The sequence below is a fragment of the Loa loa genome (assembly GCF_000183805.2).
Source record: "Loa loa unplaced genomic scaffold supercont3.36, whole genome shotgun sequence".
Lineage (NCBI taxonomy): Eukaryota > Metazoa > Nematoda > Chromadorea > Rhabditida > Onchocercidae > Loa > Loa loa.
Window position 1 is genome coordinate 185,068 of NW_018108216.1, and position 12,707 is coordinate 197,774.

General features: G+C 34.9%; 2 protein-coding genes across 2 annotated transcripts in view; one reads left to right on the forward strand and one right to left on the reverse strand.

Annotated features, from left to right (window-relative positions):
* Positions 1-325: 325 nt before the first annotated feature.
* On the forward strand, positions 326-8,165 carry LOAG_08398 (hypothetical protein; the record flags this gene model as incomplete). The annotated part of the gene is made up of 16 exons (XM_020447689.1): positions 326-373; positions 931-1,092; positions 1,633-1,785; positions 1,957-2,109; positions 2,274-2,440; positions 2,827-3,071; positions 3,273-3,394; positions 3,880-4,097; positions 4,578-4,763; positions 4,930-5,119; positions 5,255-5,398; positions 5,969-6,088; positions 6,383-6,574; positions 7,109-7,259; positions 7,576-7,735; positions 7,964-8,165. 16 exons carry the CDS (start codon positions 326-328, stop codon positions 8,163-8,165), a joined length of 2,613 nt encoding a protein of 870 aa, XP_020302108.1.
* Positions 8,166-9,664: 1,499 nt separating this feature from the next.
* LOAG_17045 (fragile X mental retardation 1) overlaps positions 9,665-12,707 on the reverse strand; it is a 6,147-nt gene continuing 3,104 nt past the window's right edge. The window contains exons 7-12 of the mRNA XM_020449706.1: positions 12,198-12,323; positions 12,043-12,117; positions 11,759-11,943; positions 11,176-11,291; positions 10,938-11,066; positions 9,665-10,525 (exon numbers count right to left, since the gene is read on the reverse strand). Of these exons, the coding sequence (XP_020306727.1) occupies positions 10,485-10,525; positions 10,938-11,066; positions 11,176-11,291; positions 11,759-11,943; positions 12,043-12,117; positions 12,198-12,323 (672 nt within the window). The 3' untranslated portion in view covers positions 9,665-10,484. The remainder of the gene's footprint in view (positions 10,526-10,937; positions 11,067-11,175; positions 11,292-11,758; positions 11,944-12,042; positions 12,118-12,197; positions 12,324-12,707) is intronic.

Sequence of the window (12,707 nt, forward strand, 5' to 3'; positions counted from 1 at the left end):
GGTTAGATATATTATAGTTTGCTTAATATTATAGTTTTAATATATTATAGTTTGCGTATAGTTTGCTTAATTGACGTATAGTTTGCTAATCGGTCTTAATTGAATTTCGTTTACTAACTTAATGTCCATTGCGACCATGCTAGTAGTTATAAGTATTGGAGTACGTGATATGGTTCAATTCTATTATTTTAAGCGTTGGAACACGTGATCGGCACTCATCATCGTATTGCCAAAATAATCCATTGTCATAGTTAAGCTTGATATGGTTCACTTTAAACTAAAGTTGTAAGAACTTGGATATTCTGTTTTCAGATCTCAAATAAAAATGTCTGAAGATGCTTCAAGGCATACGATGGATGTCAGTAATAGCAAGGTCTGAGTTTTTTCATCAATCATACACGAGTCTTCATTTCGCTAGTTTTCTTAGCTCTGTGCTGGAGATCTGTTTCTCTCTGGCTTTGGAATTATTTAAAACCTCCAGAAGAGAGTTCAAAAGTTAACTTTCAATTGTCCAAATATGAATAGTTTGGTATTTAAGTGAGAGCGTATTGTCGGTTATGTATGCACTTCATGTATTTTTCAAGGTTTCCACATAAAACTACAAACTATAAGTCGTATTTTCTTTGCCCTAATTTTTTAAAATTAGTTTAGAAATGTTTTCTGGTTCTCAGTAGGTAGGTAATCTTTTCGTATTCTCCAGATTTTGGAAGTTTAGAAACAATTATTGTATTTCTTCGCCGGTACTTCATTCTTATTCAGTTCCAAGAAAACTTAGTCTGCTTTGCAGAGGGTACAAAGGACGAGAGAACGAGCTGTGAAGTATAATTGGAAAGCAACAGCTGCTGACTTATTTCCTTATCTCTGTTTAAATTTTTATAATTTATTGATAGCATCTATGTGTGTTGCATTTTTGTAAAATAGGTGTTCCAGATGATGCGTCAATTGGTGTCCACTCGTTTGGAAGATATTCGAGACGGTTTTGAAGAAGAACTTCAAGAAACAAAGCCGATGAAGGAACCATTTCGAAGTAGTGAAAAATTGACTGATAGTGACGATGAGGATGATGCTTTCAGTGAAATTCCTGCAAAAATAGTTAGCTTTAGGGATTCTACAAAAATCGTCTATAAACTAAAAATCCAAAAATCATCTATGACGTCTATAAAAAATCTCAATTTTATAGTCTGTAGACAAGGCCATAAACTAGAGATTTTTCGTAAGCAACTTATTCTTTAGTGTGTTATTTTGAAGTCTCATACTTTTTGGCATTCGTTTAAAACACAGGTTGATTTATTCCTTCAGCTTGTACACTTTTTTGCTGCTTTCAAGGGTTACATTTTGACCTAAATTGCTGCAGCAATGATTTGTTCCTCACAACAGGGAAGGGATGAGATTTTACCAGAAAGTGCCCGTTCTAAAAAAATCATTTTTCTAATCTGTTCAACTTTGGAAGTTTTGATTACCACTATTTCCTGCTCATGCTTGAAATGATTTTTTTTCCAGTATTTTATCTCTTTTATTCGGATTAAAAAGAATATATCTTCTTCCTACACTTGATTTTTCCTAAGAATATATCTTTTTTCTGCACTTCCTGATAATTCCTGCACTTAAAATATAATTCGCGGAACATTTTAGGCAAAGCGCGTTTATGAAAACAAGGGAGCAGCATTGTTGGCTAAAATGGGATACGATGGTGGTGGGCTTGGTAAAAGCGGCCAAGGACGCACAGAACTGATACCATTTTCCACACAGCGAGGTCGCGAAGGTTTGGGACAACCTACCAATCAGGTGATGATGAAGAATTGATTCTTTCCACATTCATTATATAATAAATTCTTTCTGATATAAAAATCCTGTAGCGTTTTTTGAATTTTGAAAAACTGACTTGTTGCTTATTGTAATTGGATGCTTTTCACTATGTGTGATCTAAAATCAAACAATTGCTCATTCATTTTTTAGAAAATTGCTCGGGATTGGAATGCAATTTGGGATTTTACGGAGGAAGAAAAACTTGTGGAGGAAAATGTATTATGGCTATCCGCTCCTGATGACGTTCGAGAGAAGTTCATAAAGGAATTGCAAGATCAAGACAACTGGATTATCATTGGAGATGTAGGTTTGCTTTTTATATGCGTGGCTGAAAAGTGGAAAACAAATGAGTTGGGGAGAATTCACAGTTTCCAAATCTTTTCAATTTCATAATTTTTCATAACTTTTTGACTTTTATTATTTTCATAGTTTTTCATTAAAGAAACTTCATAATTTTTGTATTCTAGCGAAAGGAGACATTGGATGGTGAATGGAAATATTGTGATAACTTGTTAATGAAAAAAATGTTGAATGCAAAATCCGTTTTTGATCAGCTTGATGTTAGAGACTTAAAGGAAGCCCGTACTCGAGCAAATCCATATGAGACAATCGGTTCTGCTTTCTTTCAGAATCGGTAATTCATTTAATATTGCAAAAATTGATGTAATAGACAGTATATTGGCTTTACCAGTGAAGTTGTAACACTCTATATTAGTTCTTTCTTATGTAGATGGTGTAAATGCGGATGCTGTTTTTGTTTTTAATTCTGCCAAAATTACATAATCCTTCATACATCGCTCATAGATATTTTCAATTATAATTTTCCAGTTTTTTCTCTTTTTATTGAACTCTGATCAATGCCGAATTTCTTTTCTAGGATCTCTTTTTTGCGTATTAAGAAAATCCACCTTGGTGAACTATTTTTTTCCGATCAGCTAAATCATCTAGAAGAACTTATGTAAATCCGTTGCCCATATTTCAGAATTGTTGGATTGATATCAAAAGATATATTTTTTTAAGGGCAGCGATGAAAATGGCAAATTTGGATCGTATCTATGATTGGCTATTAACAAGTGAAAAGCCGGATAATATTGAAATCAAAAATCCTATGAACGTGGAAATAAAAAATGAGAAATGGCGAGTAGCAACTCCGGGGAAAAATACTGATCGATCGTCGCCTTTGTTTTACTTTGCTGACATATGTGCTGGTCCTGGTGGATTCGCAGAATATGTGTTGTGGAGAAAGGGTTACTACAATGCGAGAGGTTTCGGAATGACGTTAAAAGTTAAGAATTTTTTAAATTTTTTACAAAATTTGTGATAGACACTATGAATTATGACGTACTTGACTATAAATGATGGGGAAATATATTCATGTTTTGCAAATTCTGTGATAGATTTCAAGGAAACCAGAGTAAGAAAAGTGAAATATTTTTTTATCCAAAATAATTTTTCTTTTTTTACAGGAAAAGATGACTTCAAATTGAAACGTTTTACGGCCGCTTCACCTTCCTATTTCGAACCTTATTATGGTAAACACAACGATGGTGATGTCACCAAGCCAGACAATATCACGTCATTTGAAGAAGTTAGCTCATATTTTGTTATTTAGAAAAGCTATGAATATATTAAAAAATTCTTATAGCTCATGTCATTTTGCAAAATCCTGATCCGTAAAAAATTCAGAAAAATATCAAGGGTTTTTCGATGTCGTTTTTTCGTCTGAAACCAATGATTTAATTTCGAATAACCTAGTTTAAAATTAGTGAAATTATTTCCCGTTCACAATTTGCTCTTAACTTACTTTGAAGTAACTCAGATTGTGAAACGCGGTACCAATAACGTTGGTGTAGATTTGGTGATGGCTGATGGTGGGTTTTGCGTCGATCAGCAGGAAAATATTCAGGCAAAATTTCTTTAATCTTTAGATTTCAATGTTGAATTTTTTGTAGGTATCTTTCCATGAAATCTCTTGAAATTTGAATATATTAGGATTTTTCTAAAAATGTTTATTGAAAATCCAATTTTATTGTTGGATTTACCAAAAATTTACAAATTTACTTCGATTTTCAGGAAATTCTATCAAAACGTCTTTATCTGTGTCAGTTTTTGACTGGTCTTTCGGTTCTGCGTGTCAAAACACGCAACACAGTAACTGGTGGAAAATTTGTTTGTAAATTATTCGACATTTTCACACCGTTTAGTGTCGGTCTTATCTATTTGATGTACATTGTATTTGAAAGAATATCAATACACAAACCTAATACTAGTCGTCCAGCTAATTCGGAAAGGTTACTTTTCCCCTTGATTTAGCATTTACCGTTATATAATATATTATGCCATATGGTTAGCCTTTAGATTTCATGTAGAACATGGCATCTGTTTGTTTTGTATATTCAGATTCGAAAATTCCTTGTAAACGATGTGAATAGAATTCGGTTCATAAACTGAATCTGAGCATTAAGAGAAGTCAGTGCCTAGTATTTTCAGTATTCATTCTTAATGAGTTTAAGATGTAAAAGTGATAAACGAAAATGTTTGCATTTGTTCATGATATCATGTATATTTCGAGTGATCTTGGAGGTTCAAACTTAATGGAACAAAGTAGCAACTAATTGATGTTGGTGATACAAGGAATGCCTATTTTTCACAAAAATTGTTTTTGGAATCACACAGATGCATTACGTTCATCAGTTCAAATATTTAAATAAATCAGTAATATGATTATAAATTCTCCTTCGTACAACGCCTCCTTTATTATTCCTTTTTAGATATATTGTATGCGATAATCCTCTGGGATGTTATGTCGCAGAAGTGAAAAAATACATGACTAAAATTAACGCTGAATTGGATCGGTTGTGGGAAACTAAAGCACGAGATGTGATAGAAGTTGTTCCTGAAAATATGATCCATTCGGATAAAATTTTCATGACGTATATATTGGAACACAATGAAAGGTTATTATTTTAGAACATCTATGATTATTCTCAATCGTTTTGTAATCTTGATTATTCGCAATCGTTTTGTAATCTCTGATTAGCAATAATGCAATTTTGAGGTGCATATTTATAGGATGTGCTTTGTGTAAGCATATATATATATATATATATTGTGTCATTGCAGGACGGTGAAAAGACAGATAAGTTATTTGAATAAATATCGAGTTTTCGCTCAAAATACTAGTCAGCTAGATCGAGACCAAGAAAAGCTAAGAACTGAATGTTTGCATTATTGGAAAATTCCGGATGTCAACCAAAAAAAACCCTACGAAACAAATGAATCATTATTTGCAGCTATCAGTCGCCTTGTCAAGGTTTGATTGAAACAGTTTTATTAATCTTTCAATTAAAAGTCGTCTACTGTTTAAGAAAATATTTTAACACAGAAGTATATGGAAGTGCACGAGATATTTTCTGACGTTTTTAGCATCAGGCAATCTCAATTTTAGATTATCGATTTTAAAGAATTGCAACAAAAGCCAGCAGCTTTCACGAAAAGTGTTCTGTCGTCCGGAGGAAGTAGAATGCGTTATGCCGAGTTGCGAATGTGCGCCGTCACAGAAAAGGAGGTTCCAGTCCTGTTGATCTCGACTGTGAGTCTTTTTTTCTATTTGGAATTACTTAGTTCTGTTTATTGAAGTATCTTAGGATTACCGTAATTGTCAATATGTCACTGTTACCAAGAGGTTGTACCTCCTCTTAAAGTATGCAAGGTATTCATGAAAAAACCACGCTAAAGTATGCCACAGTAAAAAGCCTTTATATTCAAGGTTCACATACTTTCAAGTTATCGATATTTAGAGAGTTGTACCAAAAACTGTCAGCTTCCATGAGAAGTAGTTGATCATTCAAGTATCGACGCTGTCATTAACTCAATCTTCGATAATGTCTCAGGGTTGTCTTGTTCTACTCATAGTTAAATGGGTGCATACCCCTTAAGCAAAAATTTACTATTTTTAATAGTGACTTTATTTGCGTTTAAAAGATGTATCAATCCATTTTCGGCTGATAAATGGATAGCTTTGTGATTTCAAATGATATTTTACAGTTTTTTAATTGGTATTTTACACTTTACAGTAAGAGAAGACTTTACAAATCAAATTGATTTCCTATTAGAAGAGCCGAAATTTGTTTAAAACTGTTATAGTTCTGTTATTTTTTAGCAAATGGGCGCTTATTTTTATTCATCATACTCTCAACAGGGTTTCGAAAGAGTTCCCTTCGATGTCAATATACCGAAAGATACAGTGTTGCTTGTACAAATTACTAAAGCTTACAAAGGGGTTAGGCTTCTCTTCCTTTAAATTTGTTCATACATGCGATTCTAGCAGAAAGTTTCATGATCAAAAACTGGTCGGATTTCTTTAGTGTAGTTCTCATTTTCATCTTTGTGTCTCTTTTCACGTCTTCCATTCATTCTATTAGAGTTACCATTTAATGGTTGAAGATCCAAGAGCGGGATAAGGGCGTTGTTTTGGAAAATACGGGAAGTTGGGCATGTTTTGGCTCACCACAATGAATTGTCCCGTTCAAGAGTAAATGAGTCCATTGCTTTGTGATGTACCGTTTAATTACAGTTGGATGACAAAGGGAGATTAGAAGGCGAGCAAGCGGCAGTTCGGATTCTTGATGCAGCATTATTAAATGGTGATGATGTTTCTGCGCTCCCTTTCGATGAAAGAATGGCAGCAGCTCGAAAAATGTGTAAAGCTATTAAATCTGTGTACGAAACACCTGATAGAAAAGTTGCACCAGTTTTTCCTGCAAAAGTAAGTTTATTTCCTAAATGATTAATTACGAGTAAGAAATGGTACCAAAGCAACAAAATACCAACAGCCGATTTTCTTCCTGTAACAGCTTTCTGTTCAATAAAAAAGGTGGTACTAAGGCAGCGTATTTAGTTCGGTAAATCTTATCTAGTAAAAAATATAGGTCAATTATTAAGTTTTACTGGGAGCTTTGAAGTCATAACAGGGAATAGAAAAAAATTCATAGTAGGGAATAGTTTAATGGCTAAAACATCGTTGCAGCAGAAGGAAAATGGTTAGTTTTCGTTAGATATCCATGGAATGCTCTCCGTTATAAACATGAAATGTTTTTATAATTAGTGAGAAAAAAGAAACTTCATTCTGCATCTCAGAATGAAGTTTTCTTTTCCTTTTTTCTTTTTTTTTTACCTCGCTAATCTCTGTAACAAAAACGATTGTTGATGCAGATTGCATTCTTATCCGAAACAGTTGTGCAATTAAAAGAATATGTTTTACTTTGCAGTTTTCTAAAAAACCGTTTGGAGTTATTTCCAGGTGTTCATGCTTGATGAACTTCATTCTGAGATGCGGCGATTTCATGTTATCCTTGCAAAAGGTGAAGAAGTTGCAGTAATTGAAGAGGGCGATGAATTGTTGTTGTCTTTTTTCTATTGTCGTGGAATGCGAATTACTTCGATTTTGATTAGTTGGTTTTTTCTTAAATTTGTGCTTATGAAGGATCTGGTTGCTACTGAATGACAAGGCAATCTTGATAACTGTTTTATTCATATTTTATTCATAGTTCACTAGTCTACAAATTAAGATCGGAAGGATCACACTCTCCTTACACAAATCATTGCTTGTAAAGGACATATATCTCTTCGAATTTATTCCCAAATATTTGTCTTTAAGTTTGAGCATTTCAAAACAATAGGCTCAAATAAATAACGTCAAATAACTGAAGTCAAATAACTGGAACGTTTAGTACTGCACTGATTTCCATGTCCAATTATCACATTTAGACCCATGGATTATGTGCTGGTCCAGAAGCCACGGGAAACTATATGCTTTCAACCCGACATCTCAGGGATCATCGGTTTTTACCGAACAGTTCGAAAAAGCGCAATGTTGTGTAAATTTCTGGAAGTCAATTATTGCAAAGAAACAGTATCTTTCTTCTTAGTTTCTTCCAAAAAGATGTTGATAAGAAGGAGTGGGAGAGAAAAAAATATATATATCACAGTTGTTTTTGCGCTATAGTAGACCAAATCAATGGTCATGCGCATCAAAATTATTCACAATTTTGAGATGTTGTAGTGCATGTGTTTAGTAACGGGCATATCCTGTTATAATGACATTCCCTTCGTTGAAACCTTGAAAGTGGTGAGTTTCAAAATTTTATTCTTTAAGTGCACTGAATAGTAGTGATCCGTCGAAAAGTGACTGCTATCAGTGGTATTGGGAATGGACACAAAGCTTCATCGTCGGTGAAAATTATGGGCCGAGAGCAGTGCTGGAAACTGAAGAACATCCAGGAGGACTCACAATGCGATCTGTGCATGTCATCGCTCAGCAACAAAAGGATAGTGTTTGCCGTAAGCATTCACTGTAATTTATTTTCCTTTATTGTTTACTATGATTGCATTCGAATACTTTCTGAGATGCGGTAGCTTAAAGTCTTTTTTTTAAAAGAATATTACACGTGTATTTTCTATTTGAAATATTTGCAATAAAGTTAAGCGGTTAGACCTGCATTCTTATAAAAATAATTTTTTCTTGCATAATGGTAATATTGCTCTAAGGTTCATGGTCTCTGACACACAATTTTAATAAAATATTGATTCATTTTGATCGGTTCTTTTTGAAAGCTTTTCGTGTTTTATCCTGTCATGTGTTTCTTCTTGAACAGATTAGATTTAGCTATATTTTATGCAAGGTTTTACATATAACTATAAATGATATACGGTGAATCTAGTGTAGTTAAACTAACCGAGTTATTCATGGAGAAACTGCTTGCCGGTTAGCGACTTTTTTCCTTTCCTCATATTTTCGAAATGACGTAATGTTCAGTTGTTGGTGCTTGTGGTTTTGCGTTTTCAATTTCTCATTTTGATTTGAAACTCTCATTATCTTAATTTATTTAACTTTTTATTACCAGACTACACAGAAGCTCCTCTTCATCAGCAGTTGATGTCATTCATTTTCTAGAATTATGAATCAGGGTGGTTGTGGTAAACAAAAGACAGTGCTAATCAAATCCTTTATTAGGCAGTTTAACAAAGAGTTAATATCTTTGCATGTAGTTTTAATAATAATTTAAATAACTGTTGCGAAGTTTCCGATCATCCTTTGCAGGTGTTTATGAAGTTTTTTTTTTCTTATTGTTAGGGAGTCGTTATTAATAACTGCATGAGGTCCATCTTATGGAAATATACCGGAGTTGGAATATTTCGTGTTTCCTAACTCATTACTGATTTGTTTCATTTCTCTGTGAAAAATTTATGTGTGGGAATTTGCCTTCAAATTGTTCCATTTCTCCTCTCAAAGATATTTTTTGCCAATTTTATATTTTCACTTGTACTTTTCTTCTTTGAAGCTCTTCCACAAAATTGGTTTTTGTAATTAAATGTCGGGATTTTTATGCTGAGGATTGGTCTCAATAACATTATTTTGTTATGTTCGAATCTCATGCTTCTTCAATTAAAGATTGGACACAATTATAAAGGAGGTGTTTAGTGCTACGAAGGTAACCATTAAAACACTCTGCAGCGCGTTATGCTACCATTACCTCCGTTATTGTGAATAAAGTACTGAGGAAAATTCGTTTCCATATGAAACCCGTAATTTGTCATATTTGTAATTTTTGCTGAAGTTCCTTGCAAGGCGGTAACAGCATTATTTGGGATGACGGGTGAATTCAGCAGTTATTCATTAAATCGGATGTCGAGAGGGATTCATGAAAAATGTAACAACATCAAGACGATCGTGAACTGGTCCAATTTCATATGTAAAAATCCTCATATTGAACGCTTTATGATGGGTTCGCCGAATGCCTATAACATTCTTAAATGACGATTGATAATTGTTTATCTTTTCGTCCAACTTCGTGCCGATGAATAGTGTTGATCATTTTCAGCAAAAATGAACTTTATTTCATATATCTTATTAGCAAAAAAGAATACACGATCCCATCAAACACACAACCGAGAACTTTCTCGAAATTGAGTTATTTTGAAAGCTATTTTGAAACATGTGGCTGGGCAACTAGAGCGAAATCAATCAGAAACCTGACGAAAACTCTGAAACATTTCAGAGACTTCTCGGATTTAAGAATACGAGGAGTGGTGAGGAAGAGATCACCGTAAATCTGCATATATTGTATAACTGCAGTAATCGGATAATCATGTAATAAAAAGAACAAACTCGAAAACAAAAAAGCATTGGAAGCAAAAATGGTTTAAAATTAAATGACAGTGACTGTACGCTATAGACTTTGCAGATCCAAAATATTATAATGCAGTTTGTTAAAACTAATCAGGAGGGAATACCTGGAATGGATACAACATCGCAAGCTTAATAGGATTAACTTATTTCCACAACAATTTCCCTGAACTACGAAGCACACTGTCTTTGGGATACCATAAATAGCAACTGTAAAACAAACAAACGAAACAATTGAAAAACACACACACGCAAATGGAACTCTAATACGCGTTTTAATTTGGAAAGAACGGATTTGTTTTGATGGAAACCAGTGTGAATTTATGAAAAAGAGAAAAAACAACCAACAAAACTTAGTGCATAACAACTAGTCAAAACAGCAAAAAATGCATATGAAGGACGTAACTCAAAAAATTCCTTTTCTTAGATCCACTAAAATTTCGAGGTTGATCCTTTAACAGCCACATCAGTTGATAACTCTAATGCATCCTCAACCGCTTCCGTTAACTGCCTGTCCTGGATGACCTCTGCCTAGAATGAAAACACATAAGCGATATTTAAAATCACACCAAAACCGACTTTCGGCAGTCTAGATCCATACATCTACGACGATGTGGTAGATGTTGACTGTGAAACCTAATTTAAAACAAAATTCGGAGTTTATGAACTTCAGCAGTAAGCACTTATGAACAACTTTCATTCTTTCGCAGAACCAAAGTCCATCTTCTGAATTCTTCCCAAGCAGTCGCCTCCACTTCGGAATATATCACAATGGACTAATATATTATTTAACGACAGAATCCCTGCTTGCGATTAATTCTAATTCTTTATTACACTAGTTTCTCACAGATACCAAGGTTCATCCTACTTCTCACACTGATAGTTTGATTTGAAATAAAGTATAATATCCAGAATGCATGTTTTTTCAGTGCTATAAACCAACCTCCACGCCGAGGACCCCCACGAATACGACCAGAAGCAATACGACGAGCTTCTCGTTCAACGTTTTCTTCCTTCTCACCTCCTTTTTCATCATCCGCTGGACGACGCCGCTCATCCTGATCACCGCCACCTGCAATAAAATTCTTTTAAATAACCGAAACAATTTTGGAAGCTAGGGATTATAAGAAAAAAGCAGGCTGTCATCAAAAGACTTCACAGTGAGCACTGGAAAAATATACCCCTATTCTGACGAAATCCACCACGAAAAGAACCGCCGCGACCACGTCCTCTGTAGGGTGCACCGCGCCCACTTCCAAAATTTCCTCCTTCATAGCCAGCGCGTTCAAATCGATAGCTAAAAGAAATGATATTAAATCTTTCTGACTGAGTGAGTAAACAACAAAATCAATTTGAAGCCAAAGAAGCAAATACAAAAAAACATGCTTTACACGAATAAGAAATTATAAAACAGCAAACACCTGGTTTGTTGCTATGATGAACCAGCTCTACTCTTACCTGCTTCACTGTCCAACATTTACAGGTGAAAATTCCCAAATGGCGACACACCCTGATTTGAAAACCGATACCTTTTTAACCCTCGTAATAAACCACAGGAAAAAACATAACCCTTGTAACCAATTACAGGAAAAAAAAACAATAGCCCCTTGCAACAAACCACAGGAAAAAACAATAAGCCAAATTAAGTCAACATACACACAGGTTTGCAAAACTTGAGATTCAAAGATGCAAAACTTCAACCCCAAATTAGTCAAAAGCTGTAATCAAATTTTTTCAGCTGTGCTTCATCAAATTCTCAATTACCCATTGCCATTCATTCCAGCGGGGGGAGGAGTTGACCTGGAATAGAGCTGCCGTTGCATCTCATCTACATTCAACCGCATTTCCTCCATTTCTTTTAAATGGCGCAAGTGATATTCGATCAGCAGATTTGCCATCGAAATCGCGTCTTTTGTACCCGTAAAAACAAATGGCACTGGTTCGTCGGCCTAAATGAAAATATCAACTTGGCAGTAAGTACAAACAAATTCAGATAAGTTTCGAAATCATCCAATTTGGAAGACGGAAGAAAATAAAAATGGTCTTACATTCTCATCAACTCGATTTTGGCCATCACCGCCTTCGATCTGCACGCGTACAACACCTGACTTATCCACGATATCCTGAAGAGTCGATGATCACAGTATGGACTGAATGAAATTCCAACTTACATATTACCTTTCGTGCAAAAATTGATCATTACCTGAATCGTTTTACCCGATTTACCGATCACTTTGCCAACCATTCCACGAGGTACGTCGAACGATTCTACAGCATATTCCAGCTGTGAACGAGCTGCAGCTGCAGCTTCAGCATTCTGAGCAAATACCTACAAGTCATTCATTACCTGAGCCGAGTTCACCTGAATTTTCTCGATGACAAATAACTTGGGCTTTTCTCCGGGACGCAAATAACAGGAGCGTGAATAATAGCCATGAGCCGTAATTCATGAACCGCTTGATACATAGATTGCTGCTAACCTTGAAAAGTACTGGAGTGTGACCATCATTGCTCTCCACGAGCTGTATATCTTCAACACCCTCAATGTTCCGTGCGCTCTGGATATTGGCTCCGTGTGATCCTATCGCAAGACCCATCAAGTCAAACGGAACCGTAAATTCTTCAACATGGGCGACGTATGCATCGATGTGTTTTCTAACAAACGAGCAGCTTCCTGAATGGTATTTATCCATCATAACTAAAGCAATCCTTT